This window comes from Corvus kubaryi, unplaced genomic scaffold (genome assembly GCF_017639235.1).
Source record: "Corvus kubaryi isolate FWS band 111438036 unplaced genomic scaffold, C.kubaryi_AGA036_p1.0 68, whole genome shotgun sequence".
Classification (NCBI taxonomy): Eukaryota; Metazoa; Chordata; class Aves; order Passeriformes; family Corvidae; genus Corvus; species Corvus kubaryi.
Genome location: NW_024582056.1, coordinates 11,568,668 through 11,592,187, shown reverse-complemented (window position 1 = coordinate 11,592,187; position 23,520 = coordinate 11,568,668). Strand labels below are relative to the sequence as shown.

Below are 23,520 nucleotides of genomic sequence, written 5' to 3'. Positions count from 1 at the left end.
CCTTTGCATGCACTCCTCAGTCGCCAGTAGGCTGACACATCTAGTCTTATTCTGAAGACAGCTACACTTTCACCTTCTGCAGAAAAGCTCAGGCTTGCTGAACAAAGCAAAGCATCTTACCTTTACATCCCCAAACAATGCTGGAAAATCATGGGTACCAGTCCCAAGAGCAAAATGATACAGGATGTCCTCTTTCATTTTCTCCAGGTGAGGGTTGCAGAGATGAATGAAATTCTCTCTGCCAAGACAGCAGCATTGTGAAACATATAGAATATATACAAACCCCTACACTGAACAGATAACAATTCTTCAAAGTCAAGCAGTCAGAAGTTGAGGAATGCCGCATGTACAAATGCCTACACTACCTTATTTTACTTCCTTGTGCATTGTATTAAAGAAATCCTAAATTTCATAACTGCTTTATGTCTTATAAAGTATCACATATGACATTTCACATTCCATTCATTGCACAGGATGAAATTGCTGAAGAAAAGCCTGGATGTTCGGATGCACTTGCAACAGTGCAACCTTTATCTTAAACTGTGTTAAAGCTGTGAACCAGAGTGGGTCTTTATGGTGAGCACAACAACGGCAGCAGGTCCATGGAATATTCAGTAGACCACCTTACTACAAAGGCAATCCATAGCAAAGCTGAAAAGCAAACTTGACCTCCTTTTTGACTGAAACTCCATCAGCCACCCAAGAAGGATGAGATTATTTGGGCTTTATAGACAAGCACAAACTAGATTGTGGCAATTTGTCTTACTTTGTCATATGGATAGGAGAAAAAAAACCCTATGGCATAAAACTGATAACAAGGATACAGAGGATCTGAAATAGGAAAGGGGAAAGTGGAAATCTGAAGGAAGGAGAAAACCACTGAAGTGGAAAAAAATTCAAGAAAAAGAGAAAAGAGACGAAGCGGTAAAAAGAATTCATTTCTTCCTAAGTGCTTCTTGTAAAGAAATGATACCTCTTAAAAGAAAAACAAAAATTAATCTGTCTGAAGAGATGGGAAATGACAGGGCAAGGAGGGAAACCTCAACTACTTGGCCTGTGGGATCACCTTCATGGAAAATTCAATAGTGGACTCACTAACCAAGCTGAATGATTCATAAAACGTCTGCCTTCTGTGCTTGATGTCTTAAGTTCAGTTGAAACCAGTATGAAAGACTAGTCAATAAGCACAAGCTTAAGCAGAACACCAGCCAGTACTTCAAAGTAATTTCTGAGAGATGGAATCAAGCAGCAAATAGCTTCCAGACACAAGATGACTTAATAGCTTAATGGAGAATCACTGCAGGCACAGTATGGCTCAGCAAATTCAAACTGCTTTGTCAGAGGAGACAAACAAAAGAGTTCACCTGGACTTTATGCAAAAAATCATTAGGACAATTCAGGAACAACTCTGAAGCCTCAACAGAGGTGTTTAGCACTATTTTAGATGGTTTAGCTTATCTCATCTGCCTTCCAATCCCTCTCCAAAAAGGGAGAGCTTTCCCATACACCTTATCTGCCAGTCCTGTGCAGGATGAAGGAAGCCTACAGTGGCCAAGATGCCCATGCTGAGGTCACTGAATTGTTCCTCACAAAGCAAATAGTTACAACCCAAATATTCTGAGTATAGCAATTGCTTCTGTTCTTGATGGTCTCTCTCTAACATCATTAATTATCCAGTAACACATGCACAGCCAAGGAAAAAGGTGTCATCCCAACCCACCCTATCTGTCCTTGGCCACTGCAGACAATCACCCTCAGCAAATGAAGGAGCTGCCCACCCAGGCAGCCAGTCCATTCATCCCTTCAGTAGGAATTCCCTTCCGTCTCCCATGGGCCCCATTTGCCTCTCTTTATACAAATCCTGCCTGAGGTGGAACCAAAGGCTTTGGCTCCTTTGCTCTTCCTTCCAAGAGACCTGTTTGACTCTGGGAGAGCTAAAGAGCAGGTTTATGGCCCATCAGAAAGGTGTAGAAAACCTAGAAGTTTACCAGCTCATATTAGCAGAATTTCCAGGCTGCCTCCCCTGAATTTTATCTGTTCAGTTTTGTGGGACTCTCTACATTTATTCACTGGGTCATTCACAAATGCAGTCCCAATATCTGGCTGTGCTGATGTCCACTGGAGTGGTTGTTACATACAAATAGGACAGAATATGATTTGACATCATATTACCATCTATACTCAGGTGAGCAAAAAAATTTATTTCCTCCTTTATGAGAACACTGGCAACAAAAGCTTCTCTCCAGGAAATAAATCGTGAAAAGGCGAGGCCTCTATTAAAAGTGCAAGGAAATTCATGTGGTATGTGCCAACACCCCTGTCCTCATGCCTGGCCAAAACACAGCCTCCTTCCTCATCAATGGCTATATTCCACCCTTCTCATCCCACACCCCACCAACAGCGCTCTCCAACCCACCACCTCAACACAGTGAGGGGCTGTTATCAGCTTCCTCAGCTTATCTGCACATCTGATTGTAGACTTGGACCCCAGAGTAACATGAGCAATAAAAACTAGCATATCGTTATGTGTACATAGGACCAATGCCATGGATTTACAGTAGAGGCAAAGTTTGCTTGATAAAAATCTTTGGCATGCAAAGCTCAGGAGCAAAAAATTTATTTCCCTAAAGCTGTTGTAAAGCATCTACAACTTCTGAGGGTCTAAGTAAAACATGACTCTTAAGAATAAACAGGCAAGTAGCAGGTTTTAGTAAAATAAACTTAAAGCAAGGATTAGAGAAACACATTGAAATATTTGTTTGAACTCTTGAAGCAGCAACCAAAGTCAACATTTCAGCAGCTCATTGGATTAAAATAAATTAATAAATAAAATTACTACCCTGCTCCGAAAAATTCACTGTTGAGAGAAGTTAAAATGGCTAACCAGTGAAGTCCTCTGTATAGGTGCAGTAAAGCAATAAAGCATCCATTTGTCAAAAGAGCTGCTGTTGGATACTTGGCATTATCATAAACCTTATCTTAAACTAAATGAGCATGTAATGAGTTTGGGGAGGAAGTTTAGGTGTTAACTTAGACAAAATAATTCATTTCTCAATCTTACTTTGAAGCCTGTCCATCATCAGTTTTCTTCTCGTTCGAGGAACCAGGAGCCATGTATGTTTTATACCTAGAATTACATTTAAAAAAATAAATAAGTTCATCAGAATAGTCCCACCTGTAAAGCTGGAAGCATTAAGAGAGAGAGAAACCTTCTGTATTGATGATAACTATCATGAATATTCAATTCCCCAAATAATCCAGCCACACTAGAGCTTTTACAACTGGAGCAAAAGGAGCAAAAGGAGCATATACAATTTTTATGGCTGAGCATCACCACTTTCAAAGCCCTCAAGCCTAAATCAATCCCTTTCAACCCCCACCTCACCAGTACCTCTGTTCTGTGGTATGAACAGCAGCAGGTCCATGCACCACAGAGAGGCAAGTCTCATTGCTAACTAACTCACCCTCTTTCTTCCCTACCTCCCACACCAACAGCGACTGCCAAACCAGCTTCAGCCCCCTTCCACCTTTGGCTCTAGAAGGTCTCCAAAGCTCAGTTCAAGCTGTCAGACTCCTGAAACTCGAGTCCAGGAAGCATCTTACTCATAATATCCTCTTCATTAAACTCCTCCTACTGACCTTAAGAGCACTTCTTCTTTCTCCAGTATAAAACAAGGAACACAAAACTAAAACATGACCTCAAAAAGCCACAGCTCTCCAGTTTATCATCTATCCTGAATACTTTTTTTTCTGATCCATTACCCTAACCTATATGTAAAACCTTCTCCTTTCTGCATTCTTCTTTACATCTAAATAGGCAAATGTATCACTGAGGCTTTCATGCTGTCCGAAGACAGAATTATAATTATAGTATGATTAATTTGTTATTATTTTCAGAAGTGACTAAGGCTACATGATGATGTTGGTACTTTCTGGGAATGCCCTTATGGGAAGTATTGAATCACAAAGTTTTTCTCTACCCTCCATTAAGAAGGGCCTGACAGCACAGACATTGTAACAGAGACAGGATTACACTACAAGGAAACAGAAAGAAATTGGTCCTGCAACAGAATTACATCATATGTAAATTTCTAAGGAAGTGAAGAACCAAACAAAATAAACAAGAGGTCTGCCTGTTAAAAGCCACTGAATACTGGAAATTTAATAAAATTTATAAGGACAGTTAGTTTTCTTCATTTAAAACATTAACCTTTATTAAATAGACCCAAACTTCACATGTACTAGATACACTAAACATATTCAACCATCTATGCTCAAGGAGATGATGTATAAAAGTTGCATTTATAATCAACTACACTTCCTTATGGTGGTATGAAGTACAGTCAGCTACTACTGGGTATCGCCATTATATCACGTACATTACAGGAAAAATGCATTTCTCCCTACACGGCCACGAGTCCTGGTAAAGAGGAGTTGGAAGTTAAGGAGAAATAGCAAAGTGATTTTTATATGGCAAGAAGAAAAATGGCTGCAAATAAACCAAGGATATTCATACAGCTCTTGTTCACAGTATTAAGCACCCACATGATTTTTAAGTGGTTTTGGTTCTGTGATCCCCTAAAGTAATCACAGATGATATACTTCAAAAACCTGAGAACAAAGTTCTGACAGTCTAAAGGTCCAGCATACCCCCTCCAAGAGCACCCAGCTGGAGGTGTCTTGGCAGGAATTGAAGGAAGGAGCAAGCAGAAGGCAGCTTTCCCATGGCAGACCCTGACAGCAGTCAGGTAGTAGCTGTCAAACAACCAGTTAATGTAAAACCACAAAACTGTCACACTAACTAAATGGAAATTTTTACAGACACGTCAAAGGTTTCTGCAGTCTTCCTCAGCCAAAGTTAAAACTGATGCTCAACAATAATGTGCACCTGGCAGGACTCAGATCAAGAAAGGGTGCGGCCTATTTTAATGTGTGTGCACATCATAAAATGGTTTGGGTTTGAAGGGACATGAAAGATCACCTCGTTCCAAGCCCTCTGCCATGGGCAGGAACACCTTCCACTAGACTAGGTTGCTCAAAGCTCCATCCAGCCTGTCCTTTAACACTGCCAGGGATAGGGCATCCACACTTCTCTGGGCAACCTGTTTCAGTGTCTCAGCATCCTCATAGTGAAGAATTTCTTCCTAGTATCTCATCTAAACCCAGACTGGTGCTTTGAAACCATGCAGAATCCACTATAATTGCCACCTCTCATTTCCCCCAGCCATCCGTCATTTTTGAAGAAAGCTCACAGTCAATGGTCTCTGCAGAGAAAAGCTCTTGTTCGGTGTTCATCCGTCATCAGGAAAAGCTGAAGTCTCTGTAAAATTGATACTATCCTGCTGGTCTCCTCGCTGCTGCCGGAGCGCTCCCCCGACCCCGCAGACAGAGCAAGCGGCCCCGTCCGCCCAGACGCCGCGGCACCGCCGAAACGAGCGCTCGACCGGACCGACGCCTGCCCCCGCCACCACCCTTTCCCTGCCCACTCCCACGCCCGGGGTCCCGGCGACCGGGGGTGGGAGACACGGCGGGCACCCCACCATCCTGCCGGGAGCGGACCGCGGGCTGCCGGGGCGATGGGCAGGGCACGGTTCTCACCGGGGTCAGCAGGATCCGCCGCTGGGAATCCAGGAAAGCCGCTCGCTGCTCCCGGGCGGGCTGCCGGGCTCCCGGCAGAGCCGCCTCCCGCCAGCCGCGGCACCGCCCCGCCCCGGGCCCGGTTAACCCCCTGCGCGCCGGGGAGGCTGCGGGAAGCGCCGCGCTCCGGGGCGGGCACAGGGCGCGGCTGTGGCAGGGATGCCGGTGCCCGTGGGGAGCGGCAGCCACGCAGCCGGGCCTGCGGAAAGCGCGGGGCTCCGGGCGCTCGGCGGGACAGCTGCTGCCAGGGCACGGGCGCTCGGGAGGACCTTATCGTGGAGATACAGATACAGATATACAGATACAGATACACACGCAGGTGTCGGCACGCCGAGGAGGGCGGAGTCGGGTCGGTGCCTATGTCTGCCCTTGTGTGTGTCGGTGCGCGCACACCGTGTGGCCGCTCTTATGGGCATTTGGGCACGGCAAACACGGTGCGAGAAAAGAGCAGAGATGGCTTCGGCTACTGGAAGAGTAAATTTAACATCTTTCATACAGTAACTGAAAACATCAAACCCACAATCCTGCAATATTCTTTTAAAAATAATTTTTCGCACCAAAACCACACTGTAGTTTGTCATAGTAGGGAATACTTGGGAGACAAAGCAACTAAAACCTTCTTGGTAGAGAACTTTCTGTGCTTCAGGACAGTAAACACATTAGGCACAAGGCATTACTGAGACGTATTTATTACAAAATCATTCATTGGGCATTTAGACTAACATTCATTCATATCCTGTCTCACACCAAAGGACTTTGTATGGGAATATAAGAGAGAGAAATCCCTTGCACCGATGCATTTCTAGGTGTGAACGACATGCAAGAGGAATTGCTCAACAAACTCAGAAAAATGTCACCTGTTCAGCATGTTTAGATTTCCAATGGGTGAAACAGAAAGACAGCCTCCTAATCCATCTTCCATTTTCCTGTTCCTTAAATATTTGTCAAGACTTCCAAGCTATAGTATTGAACAAGCACCTTGGAAGAGTGTTTAATTCTGTGGAAGAAAGTTTTCCTTTAAACAGGAGTATTACCTACTCCTTCATCTCAGGGTCCACTGAAAAGTCTGCTTGGGCTTTCAGGAGGTTTTCTATTCAGCTATATGTTAAGAGAATAATCAGTGTAAATTGCTTTTTTGTAAATAATAAGGTTACTATTGTAACCTTGTCTGAAATGTTCAATAAATTATGCATTTCTATGTATCTAATAATTGGTAGTAACCTTTGCTCTCAGTTATCACTAGCAAAATTTAAATGTCCTTTTAGCTTCCCGGTTTTGTAGCGTTTGGGTTTTCTTTCCATTTTGTATTTCAGTGGGAAGGATACTAATGTTGTTTAGAAGGGTGAAAAATGCACAGCTACATACTGGGGCTATAACAATATGCAATTGGTGTCCATTTTCAGGTTTTTCTATTGCATGGCTGAAAATTTGAGCTATGGAGAATAAGGCTGTCTGTCATAAGCAAACATATTCTCCCTTCTGCTTACCATAAAACATTTTTACAGTCAATTGGTCAAATAATTCAGTGCAGCTGTTTTACCCACTTGCATTTTGATTCTTCAGTTATTCTGGATGTTTTGTATCATTACAACTATTAATAGAAGGAGAAAATGTGCTAAGGCTGAACTTCTATATTTCTATTTCTAGCTTTTTTCTCCCAGACTACAGCATAATATGTAACTACATCCTGAAAAATTATCTTCAGAGAAGAAACCATGTTTATATTTTAGTCCAGTCCAAAAAGATAGAAGTGGTTAGAATTATATATTAGACATATATTAGGTATATATTAGACTTCACTACAGTGAAATGCTTGTATATAAAAGGAAAATTATCCTTTGGTCACTAAACCGCCAAGTTATTGTTAAATCTTTATCCAGAATTCTCTTTTAGAAACATTCACATACTCAGTATACTTGGATGCAATTCATAAAATGTAACTGCACTTTTGTTTTATCTTTGGGCTTGCAAAGCAATCAGTATTCAGAAAAAAAAAATCATCTCACTACTTAAAGGCATTCAGGGCAGAAATAGACCACAAGACAATGAAACTAATGTTTCAGCATTTAAAACAATAAGGCTAGATTTTGTAATAAGCACCCAGCTTTTGACTTTGGCATTTCTCTGAAAAACAGAAATGGAAAACCAGAAGCTTCCACTGCTTTTACATGGAACTGCTGATGACTTTGAAAACTGCCAGCTGCATGACTGCATTGACTCAGAAGTAAATAGAACAACGTGATTACTGGGATAAGGTGAATTGAAGCAGCACACTTCCATCCTTGGGTTCAGCTGGAGCTTTTTGATTTGTTACACCACTTTGACTCCATGTCCCTTGGGGAACAGGCAAGTTATGTGTCTGCTGCAGCTCTGTTATTCTGAATGCACAAACAGATTCCAGGATCACCCCCCTGCTCTTGTGAAGAGAAATCTCAGCCTGTTAATATTCTAACTCACAGTGTTCAAACTGTGATCCATTCAGACTCAGTTGACCAACAGTGCAGATCAAACATCTCCTTGGCTTGACTAAGGAAAGCTGACTACACATTAATGGCAATCATTTAGGTTGGAAAAGACCACCAAGATCATCAAGTCCAACCTTCAACTGAACACCACCTTGTCAACTAAACCATAGCGCTGTCATGTACAGGTTGTTTCTTGAATGTTTCCAAGGATGGTGACTCCACTACTTCCCTGGAAAGCCAATTCCAGTGCTTAACTACCCTTTCAGTGAAGAAATTCTTCCTGATGTCCAACTTGAATCTCCCCTGGCACAGCTTAAGGCTGTTTCCTCTCATTCTGTCGCTGGTTGGCTGGGAGAAGAGACCAACCCCCACCTGGCTACACCCTTGTTTCAGACAGTTGTAGAGAGTGATAAGGTCACCCCTGAGCCTCCTTTTCTGCAGGCTAAACAACTCCAGCTCCCTCAGCCACCCCTCAAAGGGGTTGCTCTCTAGAACGTTCGTTCACCAGCTTGGTTGCCCTTCACTGGAGTCACTCCCATGAGTTGTTTTCTACCTTATTTTCTCTTCCCTGTCCTTCTGGGGAGTGATAGAGAGGCTTGGCGGGCACCTGGTGTCCAGTCAAAGTCAACTCACCACAGCTGGTCAGGTTTTAATGCTACAAGCTCCAACTCTGGCATCCCCTGATGCGCTAGCCTAGAAAACTGGTTTTCCCCAAAAGCTCTGCCTTCACAGCAAAATGAATGGTTTCAATGTATCTGGACATAATCCACAACACAAATTGTAAGTGAAGACAGATACAAGGTAAGTAATCTCACTCCTACAGTTACAGCTTGATGTAAGCTTTTTTATACTTAGAAAAAATTTCTGACTAGCCAATAACTGTACATTTAAGCATTTGCATATGTTTTAGCATTTTTTTTTTTTAAATACAACTTAGTTGAATTGTTCAAAAGAAAGGACAGAAAAGATGGACTCAGGTGCTGAGTCTAACAACATCAATAGCAAAATTTCTGCAAATGTTTGCTGAAAATTGTGAGGGTTCAGATTAGTAATGGTTTACCTATTTCTAATCAATTTTTACATCAAAGTTCTAAAGAAGAGCAGTATTAAACCGAATCCTCTAAACATTCTGTTCAAAGAAATCTACATTTAGTAACAAATTTTAGAATTTTAAGGACTTGGATTCAAAGGTGTAAAATGCATTGAATGCAATCTGAAGAGGAAATTCTAAAATTACCAGTTCACTTTTCATAGTATCAGCAAAAAACATAGTAATGAAATTGCATCCACTTTCTAGTGGACTTTATAATCAATATTCAATTATTAATAAGATTTCACAGATATATCTTAAACCAAGTAGATAAAATAGCAACTGTTGAAATATCAGTGTATGTTAACTTTTTCAAAATATTAAAGTACAACTTCCATACATTGCTATTTCAAAGTACAAACTTTTGCTGGTATGAATAAACACAGTAATCTGGCATATTAAATTTTTGTTGCGGTCAAGAATTCAGGATAGATAATTTTTTTATTTAACAGCTGAAAGTGTGGACACAATAGATACCTGAGCCCATGTAGCTGTTTAACCAACAATTCAGCTTCTATACAACAAGACTATAACAGGAAATACCACCAGGTCTTTAATTATGTGGTTGAACACTATGACTGATCAACTAGCTCTTGTGCAGTAGGCATAGCACGAGAAGTGTCATAGAAAGCTGAATATCTGGTCTAAATAAATGAGCTTTTGGCATAAAGAAGCAGTCTTTTCAGTGAAGGCTTGAGTTTTTTACTGCAAGTATCCACACCAGTTCAATTCTTACTATTTACATTTCATCCCATACCACACAGTTCCCCTCCACCTTTCTTTGTGGCACAGCTCATGAGTACAGCTGTACTTAACTGAAGAAACTTGCTGATTTGGACACATTGATAGCATGCCTGTGTCTAGCCAAGTCAGCAGCAATATGGTAACCCTGTTTGAGAACAGCAAAGCAGCATGAGTCTTGTGCAGGAGAAAACCTCAGTTTTGCTTTATTTTGTTTATTATATTAAGGAAAATCTAGGACTAAGCACTGACAGCTGTTGCCTGTTCTTTAAAATTTTCTGTAATCAAGCCCAGTGAAGTTCATCCATCTCACAAACTTCTCAATCAGGGCTGAGTTAAATTACAAAAATAATCTAGCCAACATGTAAATAGTGGACTATATAAGCAATACAAGGCTTTAGTTTCCCCAACCATCTTTCAAGTTACTTATTAGATCTCTGAAATGGTGGCTTTAACTCACTGCTTCCAGGTGGTGTTTCAGATCCTTCTGAATCTGCAATAGAAAAAAAAAGATTAAAGCTTACAGAATAACTTCAACCATAAGAATAAAAAGGTCAGCTAAAATTTTTGGTTTCTCCCTCATGTCAAAATGCATATAAATTCCAGTACTTTTAATTTTGAATTAAAAAGATAAAAAGCTACCTAAGAAATTTGCAGTATGATACAAATCTATATCCCAAAACAAAGGGATTATAGATTTACATATGGAATGGGTTGTATCTCCTGCCTGATGTGTCTAGGACTTATTCTGTGCAAGTGAGAACAGAGAAAGCTCCGTCTCAAAAGGGAGCTGCAAGGTGCTCATGCTGCCAATTGCTTTGGATGAACAGACAAAATTATACAAGTGGGAAAAAAGTAAAAACACTACCTTCCACAATCACCTGGAAGAATGAAAAGGACAAGGTCAAAACTGAATGAAGGTACACATCTGAATGAAAACACATTGTTAAGAGCATTAAAAGCAATCTCCTTTTACACTGAGATACAGAACCAATCTCAATCAGAATAGCTATGATTGCAAACAAAGGCAATAGAAGCAAAGCAGCTGTCATGTTATGGGAAAATTTGAAAAAGAAAAGCAAGTCAAGAATTAGATGTATCTATAAATCAATCTGTGCAGCACACTGACTTTTCAGCAGCCTTTACGCTGCACCTTTACTTGTTTTCTCTATTGCCTAAGTGGTATAACCAAACCAATTTCATGATTACTCTGAAAAATCTTCAGGTTTTCTGAATATCTCAAATGTCTCATTAGAGGCACACACATTAAAGAAATCAACTATCACCAAATTAATGAAATTGGGATTTTGAAATCCCAAATCCTTTAATTTTACTCACAGTAATGGGAAATAAAAATGTCAGCACACAAGAAATTTAAATAGAATCTGAAAAGAAGAATATTCAAGGTTTCCTTTCATGCTGAGGAGGAGCACTTTTAGACTACATGGTTGAATTGTTGGGTCACTGAGCGTCGCAAAGCAGCATCCTCTGCATGGTCAGAGCTTGGATACTTAAGTTAGCTTCAAGAGTGGCTTCTAAGGTTACGCATTCTTTTTCAGATCCAGACCAAGATCTGGCTTCATGCCCCAGTTTTATGGCATTTTTTCTTCTGAATAAAACCCCACAACCTCTAGTTCTCTGTTTGCTTCTGATAATCACCTGGAAGAAGAGGTTTTGCACACCAAAAAAAAAAAAAAATTACTGTAGATACATTAATGGAAGACACAAAGATGAATTCAGACAGAGGTGAAGCGTCAGATAAATTAAAATGTCTGGCCTCTAAGATTTTCATACATTAATATATCAAGGTCAAGGGAATCATGACAATTCCCAGTGTATACAAAAGGATTCCCTGATACAAATAAAAAAAAGTCTGGTGCATGCAATGGGAGATCCAATAGCATTTCCAAAGATTACTATAGAAAACTGATATAGCCACCACAGTTACCAAAGCAAAAGGTCTTTGACAGAAGTAAGGGGAATTTTCCCACCCTTTAACCATTATATTAAAGTGTTTTCAAGTGATGTCTTTCCTAGCTATTGCTATTGTGCATGACAAAGTAAGGTTTGAAAGCATAGGTGAACATTGGATAACTTTTTTCTCTTAAACTGTTGCAGTTCCACTGCCCTCAACAATGTGCATATATTTATTTTGACAAATTTCTATGAATAGTGGTCTATTTCTTAAAGACAAGTATCAGTGACACTTGTGATGGAAGTTTTCAGAAAAATATTAAGGGCAAAGTGTGACAGCAAAGGAATATTCATAACAAAAAGGCAACAAATATTTTACAGGCTGCTTAAATTTAGGCAGGATGGCTGTGTCTCTGCAGCATTTTACAGAAACACATCACAGAGAAGCCCCTGGATCAGAACACAGAAGCGCCTGGATTGGAACAGAGCCTACTGCAATTGTAGAGATGAAAAAAATCCATGAAAGTGCCTGCCTTCGCTGCCTACAAACAGGAGCACTCCTTTCTTTAGCTGGTCATAGGGTACTGTAAACTAAGCACAACAATTCAGTGTGTCTCACCATATTCCGAGAGCCACACAAATATTGAGGCTGCCCTCTGCTGTTACCTTGAGAGCCCAGCTCATTTAAAAAAAAAAAAATCTTTCAATAACATTACCTTTGGAGTGCTCACTAACTTCTGGTGTTTCTTCAGTCTTTCTTTCCCATCCAGTACACTGCCAAAACCAGTCAGTCCCATAGCCATTGCTTATTAATTTGCTAAAGTTTACTGCTTCACTTTTTCTCTGAGCAGGCCTGTAAATACAAATATATTAAAGGAAAACAAAAGCAAAAGTAAACAAAACTGGGGACTGAGGGTAACATTTTATTTTTAATAAAATTTTATTATTTTATAATATAATTTATTTCTAATTATAACATTAATTTTCAAATATAACCATTTATAGCCTTATAATTTATTTATAAATAAGAAAACAGATATTCTACATGCAATCATCTAAGAAGAAAAACCAAAAACAAACAAACAAACAAAAGCAGACAACTATGCCTTATTTAGTATCGTGTACATTTACATGAGAAGAGCCGTCTCTTTCATTGGAAAGAATAATATAATAATATAATAATATAATAATATAATAATATAATACTTACACAGTTCTGGTCTTAAAGACAAAAAGCGCAAAAGGGAAATCCCACAAAGAATATGCAAGTAAAAAAGGCTGAGAGTACTCATTCTGTGGTGCACAAAAGTGAAATTTTGTCACAAATTTTCTCTTTAATTCATTTGACAGTGTACTTACTTTTTTGGCAGCATTAACATAGTTCTAAAACATACTGGGATTACTGATGACTGAGCAATAAATTTCTAAGACAAAGTATTCAGAAACAATTCAGCTGTGCACACAGCTGATGATGTGATTACATCACATCCGACATGACATAAAAATTTGCTTAAAACACCTCTTCCAGGTGTTCATTACAGTACTTTTACTGTGTCTGACCTTACACAGGCTACAGTTTACATCTTTCCTTAATGGGTCAGTCCTACTTGTGTCTCTGTAACCTACATCTACAGAACTAACAATGTAGATTATCATTTTCACCTGTTCACTGGCAATAAGAAAAAACCCAGACAATTTAGAATACCATAAGTCTGCTACGTGAAGACATGCAACTCGATGCTTAGTTTTCCTAATGCAAAATTATATTAAATAACTTTCTTATACGAATTAAAGTACCATTATTTTAGTTGCTTTAGATGCTTTTAAAACTATTTTAGCATGACACATGATAGCAAGTTTAGCAGCAATAAAGATCTACAATCTCCATACACATATCCACTAATTCCTGCAATTTCACAAGGAGCAATTTTACATGTACGCACGAATAGTTGCAGGCTTAGATGTTTAATGGTTTTCCTAAGTGTACTACTTACACAGGTGGGAAGGAAATCTTATTTGCTCCACTAAATTCCTTGTTTGTAGGAACAGTTGGCATTCTGCTTGGATATTTAGGGCTTATAGGTGGGAGCTTTACCTGTGTTAGAGAAAGCTTAAAAAAAAGGAGTTATGAAAAAAATAACCAAGAAGATTATGTGATAGCATAGCCTTCAAAAGTGAGGGTGATATTAAACGCCTAAATGTGTTCAAATTTCAATGTCTTACCTACATTATTTCCATAAGTAATAGTAATGGATTATAGAGGAATAACAAAAGATAAAGCAGCCCCTTGGTTATTCCACATGAGATTAGCTGTTTGCTCTCTCCACAATGTGCTCCACACAAGTCTTTCCCTCACAGTACACTTCTACCCAAAATTAAGCTTCAAATTGAAACTTACCCATTACAACCTCTCATCTCGGTCCATTTCTCTGTATGCAGAATATGAAAACAGACCAGTCTTACTAAAGTCAGGAGGACTTGAAATCTTAACTTATGGTTTAATTGCCACTTCTTTTTTAGTTTGTTTGGGTTTTGTTTTTTAATAAAAAGAATAAAACATCCTGTATTATAAGAAAACCATTGTGTGTAAATTAATTAGAGGTTTAAAATTCAAACAAATACATATATATTGGGGGAAGCTTATAGCAGAAAAATATATTTTACTTTTACCATCTTTCCTGTCCTATGACAGGTAAAGAAACTCAGTGTTGACTAAAGGACTGAAAGATGCCACCTAGAAAACCAGGGAAATGACATCACACGCTCCAGAACTGAAAGTGGGAAAACCAAAAAGTAGCGGAAAAACATGAGCAACACATATAAAAGCTCTTTATTTTAACTTTGATCAAAATCAACAGCTACTAAAGGGTCAACAAGCATGAAATTAAATATCCTCAACAACTCCCAGATATTTTTCACTAAGAGTTGTTAAGAAATTACGAGTTAAAAAAACAAAACATCTTTAAAGACTACTTACAGCTTCCTTCATTGCACGAAGAAAAGGGGACAAGGGGGAAGTCCTGAACATAGCACAAAATTTTCAAAGCTTATTGACAAATTTTTAGTGTTGTACTAATATATCCTTTTAATTAGAACCTACATGTTACTTGACCATTTTCTTTTTTAAACATGCAACATAAGAGAGTGCCCCATGGAGGTTAGAGTTTATAAGAGATTATTAGTTGCAGGTTATTTAGAAAAAGAATCAGGACAGGGTAACTAAAAGTGAAATGTATTGCTCTGTAAAAGTACATTAAGGGCAAAAATACTTTCCACCTATGTGGACATAACTACAGCAGTACAATTAACAGAGCAAAAAACTGTGAAGTGCAAAAATTAGATGCATCAACAGCAGTCACACTTGGATTTCAGACACTACAAAACTCCCTTGACAACCCTATAAGGAGAAGATTCCGAAATGTAAATACACCAAGGAGCCTGTGCACACTGAGTAAGGAAAGAGCAAACAAAGTATGATGGCCTTTGAATACATCTAATCAATGAACTAATTAAGAAGCCACTAAAAAAAAGCACATCTGAATGTTCGGAGAATGCAAATTTTCTCATTATCTGGAAGAAAGCGAAGCTTAGGACAGGCAGTTGTACTGATTCTGAGGCAGGATGTTAATACAAACACATGTGTAAAGTCAGTGCCAAAACCCCTACAGACTTCAGTGGAGTCAGACTGGGACATGTGTCAAAGAAGAAGAGATGATACTAGCAAGGGCATGCAGAGGCAGGTGTGTGAGATGAAAAGGAGGGTCTTTGTCCAACCTGGAGGTTAAAAACCACATTAGCTGCTTAGAACTGCTTTTCAAATTTGTTCACACTATTTGCTGAAGCAGTGTATTTGTGCTTTACATTTCAAAAGTGCCATCCTATTGTGCAAAAATGATAGCGCTGTCTTCCATTCTAGACTGGACCACTTCAGACCTGACATGCAATGGAAGTTTCAGACCCAGGACACAATTACCTGCAGTTTCAACTGACAAAAGGTGACATTTGTCACATGCTGAAGGCAGGATGGCACGCAGGGCAATACAGAAACACAGCTCAATTTGATAGTCAGGATACATGGATTTCAGCTTGAAAGAGATGAGACTTTCCTCTAGGCACTGAAAAAAGCACCAGGAAAGGATGTCTAGTAATTAAAGAGTTAATTAAAGGGCAAGGGGAGAGCAGAAGCTAGGGAGATTTTGACTAGAAACAGAAAAAGGGTCAAACTCTCCAAAATAAAGTCAATAAAAAGAAAGGGGAAAGGAAAGGCAAAGAGAAAAGTCTTGAAGGCTATGAGCAAGAGCATTGTTTCAAATGTCTTTCTTGGCATTAAATGAGAGGCTAGCATAAACTGCAGGGACCAAAACGTTCCCTACTATTCAAGTAAACTAATTGATGACAAGAGTAGCAAGGGAACAGATCAGAATTTGGTTTTGGAGGGCACCTGCAATCCATTCAAGTGCTATTTGTTACTTTCCTGGGCAAATTCAGAATTAAAAGCAGACTCTTGTGCCACTACACTCCAATGATTACAGCTGAGGGGGCTTTTTCCCTTTGACAAGCCTCTATTTAGCAGCCAGCCACGCGAGCCGCAGTGTCGGTGGCGGAGCGAGGCGCGGCGGGAGCGGCGGGACCCGGCGGTGCCCGCCCGGCCCCGCGCAGCGTGTGGTGGAGCGAGCCCCGGGAACGCCCGACCGAGAGGGGCGGCGTGTGGGCAGCGGCGGTGGAGCGGAGTCGCGCCCAGCCGAAATGCGTGCTGGAGCAGGGCACGGGGGAGTCGTCGCTCGGGGGCCCGGCCGAGATGTGGGTGCAGCGCCCGGCAGCGGCAGCGAAGCTGCGACCAGAGGAGGCGACGCACGGAGAACTGAGTGGCGCGGCCTGGCCCAGCCCACGCAGCCCCGAACGCGACCCCGGGAAGAGCGCGCAGGCACCAGCAGCCCCGACAATTCCAACATGGGAGCGACCAAAGGAGAGAGCAAAGACGCAGCGAGACAGAAAACAGCAGCCACTCGGAAAAAGGAAAAGATCGTAGTACCTAAGATCTTAGGGATAGTAAAATGGTATAATGTTAAGCAAAATTATGGTTTTATAACAAGGTGTGACAACCAGCAAGACATATTCGTGCATAGAACTGCTATTAAAAAGAATAACCCTGAAAAATGCATCCCAAGCTTGGGAGATGGAGAGGTGGTAGAATTCAAAATTATACGAGGTAGAAAAGGGTTAGAAGCATCGCAGGTCACTGGGCCTGATGGTGTTCCTGTAAAAGGCAGTATATATGCAAAAAATCGTAGTCATGTTAGACAGTATCTCTATTGTAAGTCCCCCCTACAGTCTCCCTTTCCTAATCCCACCTTTCCCTTTTACCCTATGTCCTATTACCCCCAGTGTATTCCCAATCCGTTTTTTCACCCATGGTTTCCCTCACAAAACCATGATTTTGCCAATTGTTTCCCCAAAAATCCCTTTCCAATGCCGAGTGGGGGATGAAAAGGGGAAGGGAAGAAGTTAAACCCTCTCCTGCCTCAGTTTCCCCACAAAGCATGCTCAGAGAGTTCTGTCTCCCTTCTGTCAGCCCTAAGATGTTCCACAGAATCTGTTTGGACATTTAAAGACTCAGGAGGGTGGCTTGTTTTGTCTTGAAACTGTTCTTGTTATGTTTATCCAGTTGTTTTCATTCTCCTTTTATTAAAATAAAACGGGTGAGGTGTTGGGGTCCCTCCCCCGCCGTGTAGCCCTGGGAGAGGGGCCCTGAGGGCACAGACACGGGGTTTCCCTGCCCCTGCTCAGCCTCGTTCCCATTGGTTGGTTTGTGTTCCCTGCGCGGGCAGAAGGACCCTTGGTCCCGTGACTGGAACAGTTCCTGGGCAGAGCCCCGGCCATGCGGCTGGAGAAATAAACATCTCTGAAACATCTAGCAAGAATCTGTCTGTCCATATATATTTCCTTTCCACGGGACTCCTGGTTTGATATATGCGTGTTGCAGGATCCCCACTGCAACAGCAGCCATCAGTTTTCTCAGATAAAACAAACTACACATGGCATGTTCAAAGGTTTTCTCCCTTTGTGAAGAGATGGCAACAACATACTCTAGAAATTACATTTACTATAAATACACATTTATTAATCTTGTATTCAAGAAACGTGAAATAGAACATATATTGTGTCTGGCTGGTATATGAAGAAAAATGGGTATCTGCAGCCAGCATGGAAAGATAAAAGCCTCCAGATGAAATCCTGGCTCCTGTGTGATCAAGGACAAAATTCTAGATTACATTTCAAATCTCTCTCATCCTGACCTCAGATGAGAAATCCTTTTGCAACAGCACATACATACCTAAGTACATATACACAGACACTTCAGGCAAGTGTCTGAAAGAGAGGACTTTGGAGATGAAGAAGTAATCTTACTGGTGCTGCAGGGATATTGCCAAATGCTGATGCAAACCCTGATGACATCTCCAACTGACCTTTCACCCATACAGGCCTCCCTTCTTCTTAAAGTTACAGCTTTTTCAACCCAACCCAGTTGGGCCACAAGATGCACAGGCAAAAGGATCACAGAATCACAGAATGGTTTGGGTTGAAGGGTCCTAAAAGATCATCTAGTTCCAACTACCCTGCCATGGGCAGGGATACCTTCCACTAGACCAGGTTGCTCAAAGCCCCATCCAGCCTGGCCTTGAACACTTCCAGGGATGGGACATCCACAATTTCCATGGGCAACCTGTTCCAGTGCCTCACCACTCTCACAGTAAATATTTTTTTTCCTAATATCTAATCTAAACCTACTCTCAGTTTGAATACATTCCCCTTGTCCTGTCACTACATGCCCTTTTAAACAGTCTCTCTCCATCTTTCTTGCAGGGTCCCTTGGGTACTGGAATGTCACAGTTAGGTCACCCCCAAAGCCTTCTCTTCTCCAGGCTGAACAATCCCAATTCTCTCAGCCTTTACTCACAGAAGAGGTGCTCCATCCCTCTGATCATCTTGGTGTCCCTCCTCTGGACTTCTCCAACAGGTCCCTGTCCTCCCTGTGCTGGGACCCCAGAGCTGGATGCAGCACTGCAGGTGGGGTCTCACCAGAGCAGAGCAGAGGGGCAGAACCCCCTCCCTCACCCTGCTGCCCACGCTGCTTTGGATGCAGCCCAGGACACGTTTGGCTTTCTGGGCTGTGAGTGCACATGGCTGGGTCATGTCCAGCTTCTCCTCCACCAGCACCCCCAAGTCCCTCTCTGGAGGGCTGCTCTCAATCTGTTCATCCCCAGTCTGTGTTGATAACAGGGCTTGTCCCAACACAGGTGCAGGACCTCGGACTTCATCTTATTAAGGCTTGTGAGATTCCCATGGGCTGCTTCTCCCTGGGCCAGAAGTCCATCACTTTGCCATGAGCACAAAAGCTAAATCCTTCATGCACTAACACTCTTTGCTGATCTTCTAAATTCCCAGAAGAATAAGACTTATTGCTGTGATTAAGGCATTAGGGAGGAACTACAGGATCCATCCTGAGGCATGGAGAACCATGCAATGGTCCCCCAGATCTCCAGTCCTCCTCTACGCAACAATAACCACAAGAAACAGTGGCAATTTTAATACTTCAGAACAAAGCAGCACAAAAGCTTAAACCTCCAGAGCAAGGGCCCACTTGGGAACAATGTTTTCCAAACTAAGCAGAAGAGGTACCCTTAGAGGTTAATGGTTTTGCATTTGCTCCTAAGGGCGCACTTTGGGATTTAGCTCCACAATTGCATCATGCATCTCTCTTCTGAATAACTACTTAGTCACACCGGACTGAAAAATATTTTCAATACATTCAGTCTCATACTACCAGAAATACTTGAGGTAGTTTGCTGCTGCAGTATCATCATGTAGTCAAATAAATAAATTGAATATTCCTTAGAAATTTGCCTGTGGTGTTTTGGAATACATTATTCTTACCTTTCAACATACAAGATGTACAGTGAAAAACTAAAATTGAGACTTTTTGGTAGGACTAGTTCTATTGTTTCACCTGGAAGACTCTTTGGGAAAGTACTCTTAGAGCATGGGACAGAAATTTCCCAAAAGAGGATATACAAGAAGTAGCTGGGAAAGAAGCACCAAGTGACATTTCAAGATACGTGATATGCTTTTCAGCATACAACAAAGATACTGTGAAGCACAGCCAAATGAGAGATGGTGGTATGGAGGTAGAGCTAAACCTAGCAGAATCTGCCGTCTCAGGCACCTAATCTTATAGAAAAAGACTTGGTAGATTTAGAACCTTAGACACAACTTAACTTCAACTTCCAGGAGAATAGTGTCAATTATATATGAGGGCCTCGGCATATTTGCAATCTGAGCTAAATATGTAGCATATATTCACTTTGTATTTAGTGATAAATAAAGCACATGGAAACTTTCAGATATGTGACTGAATGAAGCGACTCAAAAGTGAAATGGACCTCAGTCTCACTTTACAAGTCAGCACGTGGACTTGAATTACTGTTACCAAAGTTAAGTTTGACTCTTAGAGCATTGAACATAATTGATTCTTAAGTAAGGGAGTGAGGAACAGTACTTCCTCTATGTCCTAGTTCAATTCCTTTAAGTGGCACTGCAGCAAGTCAAGTTTTTCTTTTCAGTGCCTTAAATCTATGATTTAAAAAAAAAGCTTCACCTACAAGCATCAGACAAATTACAGTTTAAACACCTGTTGCTTGTTTGCCTGTTGCCCCAGATCAAGTAAACATTCCAGAGCCTATTCAGTAATGAGGTGCTCCCATTTAGACAAGACATCATTCTGAAGTTGCTCTAGTTACTCATCTCAGCAAAGGCTGAGGACTTTTTTCCTAAAATGTCCAACATCTGCCCTTCTGTTCAAGCAGGGAGGTACTAGTGCTCAAGTACATCAAATGCCTTTCCAGGTATACCCCAAAGGCTTATGGTATACGTGGCAACTGAGATTACAAAGAATATTTTAAAAACATAAGGCTTCAGCATCTAAATTGGGCAGGGGCAGGGAGGATAAAAGAGGGTGGATAGCAGAGTTTTCCAAGATGAAACACCAATGTCAGTACAGAAAAGTTCATTTTGGGCATAGCTTGTGCTATACTTACTTTGTCTTGGATATATCTCTCATTCAAAGACAGCTAGCACAGTGTTTTTGGGAGGTCACTTGCATTTTAAATTAAATTAAATGTCTTTTTCAGAATAGTCTTCTGTTCTTATCTTCTTTCTTCCTCATCCAAGATTACTAAACAAGATGTCTCTTCACCAAGAATGAATTGCTGGGGAAATAAAGCATAAGAAGATGGAAACTAACTACTGCTTTTTATTTACACTTAAGTATATCTACCATATAATGTGATGGGAAACAGCATTTCCGGTTCTTATGCTACACCTGCAGTACTTAAGAAAACATGGCTTTCTTCTTGTTCTCTAACTGCAGTATAAAAATTGATTCTGGAATACAGAAACTCACATGGATTACAGCTTCCCTCCTGTAAGAAGCAACAGGCCCAGACAGAGATGTGTTCACAAGCTCTACAAACAGAGCATAGTCACAGGGTGCCTCTCCATCCTACCTTCTTTTTCTTTGTGTTTTCTTTGTCCTCAGCATCCTGCTGCCAAACACTTTTTGTATCAATTTCAAAAGGCCCTCTTCTTGCCTCGTAACTGTTACCATGATGGTCGTCATCCTTAAACTCTCTGTGAACCATATAATCTGGTAGAGAGGAAACACAGCTCCTGTAGGCAAAGATTTAACGTGTGTTTGTACAAGGTATACAAATCCTGCACTTTAGTACAGAAGCATTCTGAAATGTTAATAGGTGAAGAGAGAGGCCAAGATGTGCTGGGCCTCAGCAGTCTTACCGTGGCTCCTCAATCGCTGCGGGATTGGCACAGTGTGAGTACCAGTCAGGTGCAGCATATGCTGCTGGAGGGCACTTCGTCACCACACGAGTGTAGTGCTTCAGTAGGTCTGGAGAGAAAAGACAAGAGTCAGTACTCTTCTGACTTCTTACCTAGTTGTGAAAGCACTACCTTTGTTTTCAGATTGCTGTTTTGTCAGGAAGAAATGCTTGCTTTCTTCAGTAAAGAGCATTACTGAAGTACAAAGAGAGCATGAAGAGAGTACGAAGCTTGCAGCATTCTGTTCCACTTGGACCTTGCTTGTCTTGCTCTAAATGCTTTGACATGTTTCCACTGCTTGGTTAATTCATATTTCTGGATTTGTTGCTCTGCTCTAAGCGTGCATGCAAGCCATCTGCTCAAGTTCCTCAGGCTGCCCTCTTTGATAAAGGAAATAAGAAAACCGCACATCCCCCTGGTACAAGAACAGAATATGTACAGCGCTGTAACAAGTTGAGTGTCATCACAAAGTACTACTTTATAAACATTTACCAAGTTTTTGTGATGAGTTTTTTTGTGAAATTATTTTCACCAGACTGCTACTTAAATAGCCCAAGCATAAACTATAGAGACCTAACTCAAATGCAGCCAGATGGTCATCAGCTGCTTTGATGAAACACAGGGCAAGACCACACATTTTGCTAAAGGGTACCTACACACAATAGACTGCAAGGATGTCTTGAAAAGGTGACCTCTTACATCACATTCTCATCTCTTCTTTTTTCCCACGGGTTAATTTCAAAAGTCCAGAGGATTCCTCTGTAGCATCTACAAGCACTTCACACCACAGTCAAGCAAAGCCAAAGAAAACAAAGGAAAACCAAAGAAGCAAGACAAATGCTCCTCACCAGGTTGGTCTCCTTGCTTTGCCAGCCTCACATAGGCTGAATCAGTCTCTTTGAGCCACCTTCTGCGGCACCCAGACAGTGGCACTTCATGGGGAGCTTTTAAAATGTCACTGAGACCCAGAATCTGGGATGTTGGGGGAACTGGGCTCTTCTCTGGTTGTTTCAGCAGCATGGGGTATTGCTGTCCTGAAATAACAGGAAAAAAAATATTTATGGTAAAAGTTAACTACTAGCATCCCTTTTTCAGGCAACTTAACAAATTGAGCCCACCTGGAACATGAATGAGGCGCTACATTTCATTCTGGAGACAAAAGACCAGGCTTGCTCACTCTGGGATGTAGCACAAGCAATTCCCACAGAATCATATGCAAAACACTTTTGTTTCAGTTTTGAGACAGCATTCAAGTTTTCCCGTAAAGTGTTCTCATACAGAGGATCATGCCTCTTCATTCATAAAACTATTTCCAAGGACACATCAAAAGCAGTGAGAGGCACATGAGACAGCAGAAAACACTTCAGCCTTTGGTTTCCTTTCCTTAGCATGCACTACCTAAAAGCAAAGAGCGTAGCTGTCTATGGGCAAGTCTTTATTTGAAATGATGCCATGAAGATTTTTTGCCTTTTCTTTTATACCCCTGTTATACCTTTTTACAACTTCTGTATTCTTAGTGCTTTTTGCCTACATTCTTGGACTTGTTTGTTCAGCTAGGAGACCAAACATTTTAGAAGCTTCGTAGTTAGGGATCAGTGTGCCCCAGACCCCAAGGTCCTCTCCAGAACACATTCTGTAAACTAAGGTATAACCATCCAGGGGAAGGCTCCTTGGGGAGGGGGGCTCATTCAAGCCTCTCATTGGGGAATCTTTGATAGATATGCTAATTAGTAAAACCTATAATGTTATACCCGATCTTTGGGGATACTCAGCAGGGTGCAT

The 23,520-nt window shown here is 41.1% G+C and overlaps 2 protein-coding genes across 7 annotated transcripts in view; both read right to left on the bottom strand.

Annotated features, from left to right (window-relative positions):
- UPP1 (uridine phosphorylase 1) overlaps positions 1-10,418 on the bottom strand; it is a 19,385-nt gene extending 8,967 nt beyond the window's left edge. The window contains exons 1-3 of one of the 6 annotated variants that reach the window (XM_042048831.1): positions 10,394-10,418; positions 3,062-3,127; positions 121-238 (exon numbers count right to left, since the gene is read on the bottom strand). In XM_042048831.1, the coding sequence (XP_041904765.1) occupies positions 121-238; positions 3,062-3,114 (171 nt within the window). In that variant the 5' untranslated portion in view covers positions 3,115-3,127; positions 10,394-10,418. Of the gene's footprint in view, positions 1-120; positions 239-3,061; positions 3,128-3,480; positions 3,502-3,527; positions 4,157-5,252; positions 5,432-5,598; positions 5,684-10,393 lie in introns of those variants that run through there. The other 5 variants (XM_042048832.1, XM_042048826.1, XM_042048830.1 and 2 more) reach the window with 5 other exon arrangements.
- On the bottom strand, positions 10,356-23,520 carry CUNH7orf57 (chromosome unknown C7orf57 homolog). The gene is made up of 7 exons (XM_042048652.1): positions 23,490-23,520; positions 22,587-22,772; positions 21,700-21,808; positions 21,411-21,573; positions 13,842-13,942; positions 12,564-12,700; positions 10,356-10,426 (listed from the first exon to the last, which is right to left on the bottom strand). Exons 1-7 carry the CDS (start codon positions 23,518-23,520, stop codon positions 10,356-10,358), a joined length of 798 nt encoding a protein of 265 aa, XP_041904586.1.

Bases quoted from the DNA above. Each gene is read 5' to 3' on its own strand.
- CUNH7orf57 (XM_042048652.1), bottom strand. From the start codon at position 23,520: ATGCACCCTGCTGAGTATCCCCAAAGATCGG. The intron at 21,809-22,586 runs GTGAGGAGCATT...TTTTCTCTCCAG, and splicing joins AAAGCAAGGAGACCAACCTG to ACCTACTGAAGCACTACACT. The intron at 13,943-21,410 runs GTAGGATGGAGA...TCTCTAACACAG, and splicing joins AAAACACAAAGAAAAAGAAG to GTAAAGCTCCCACCTATAAG.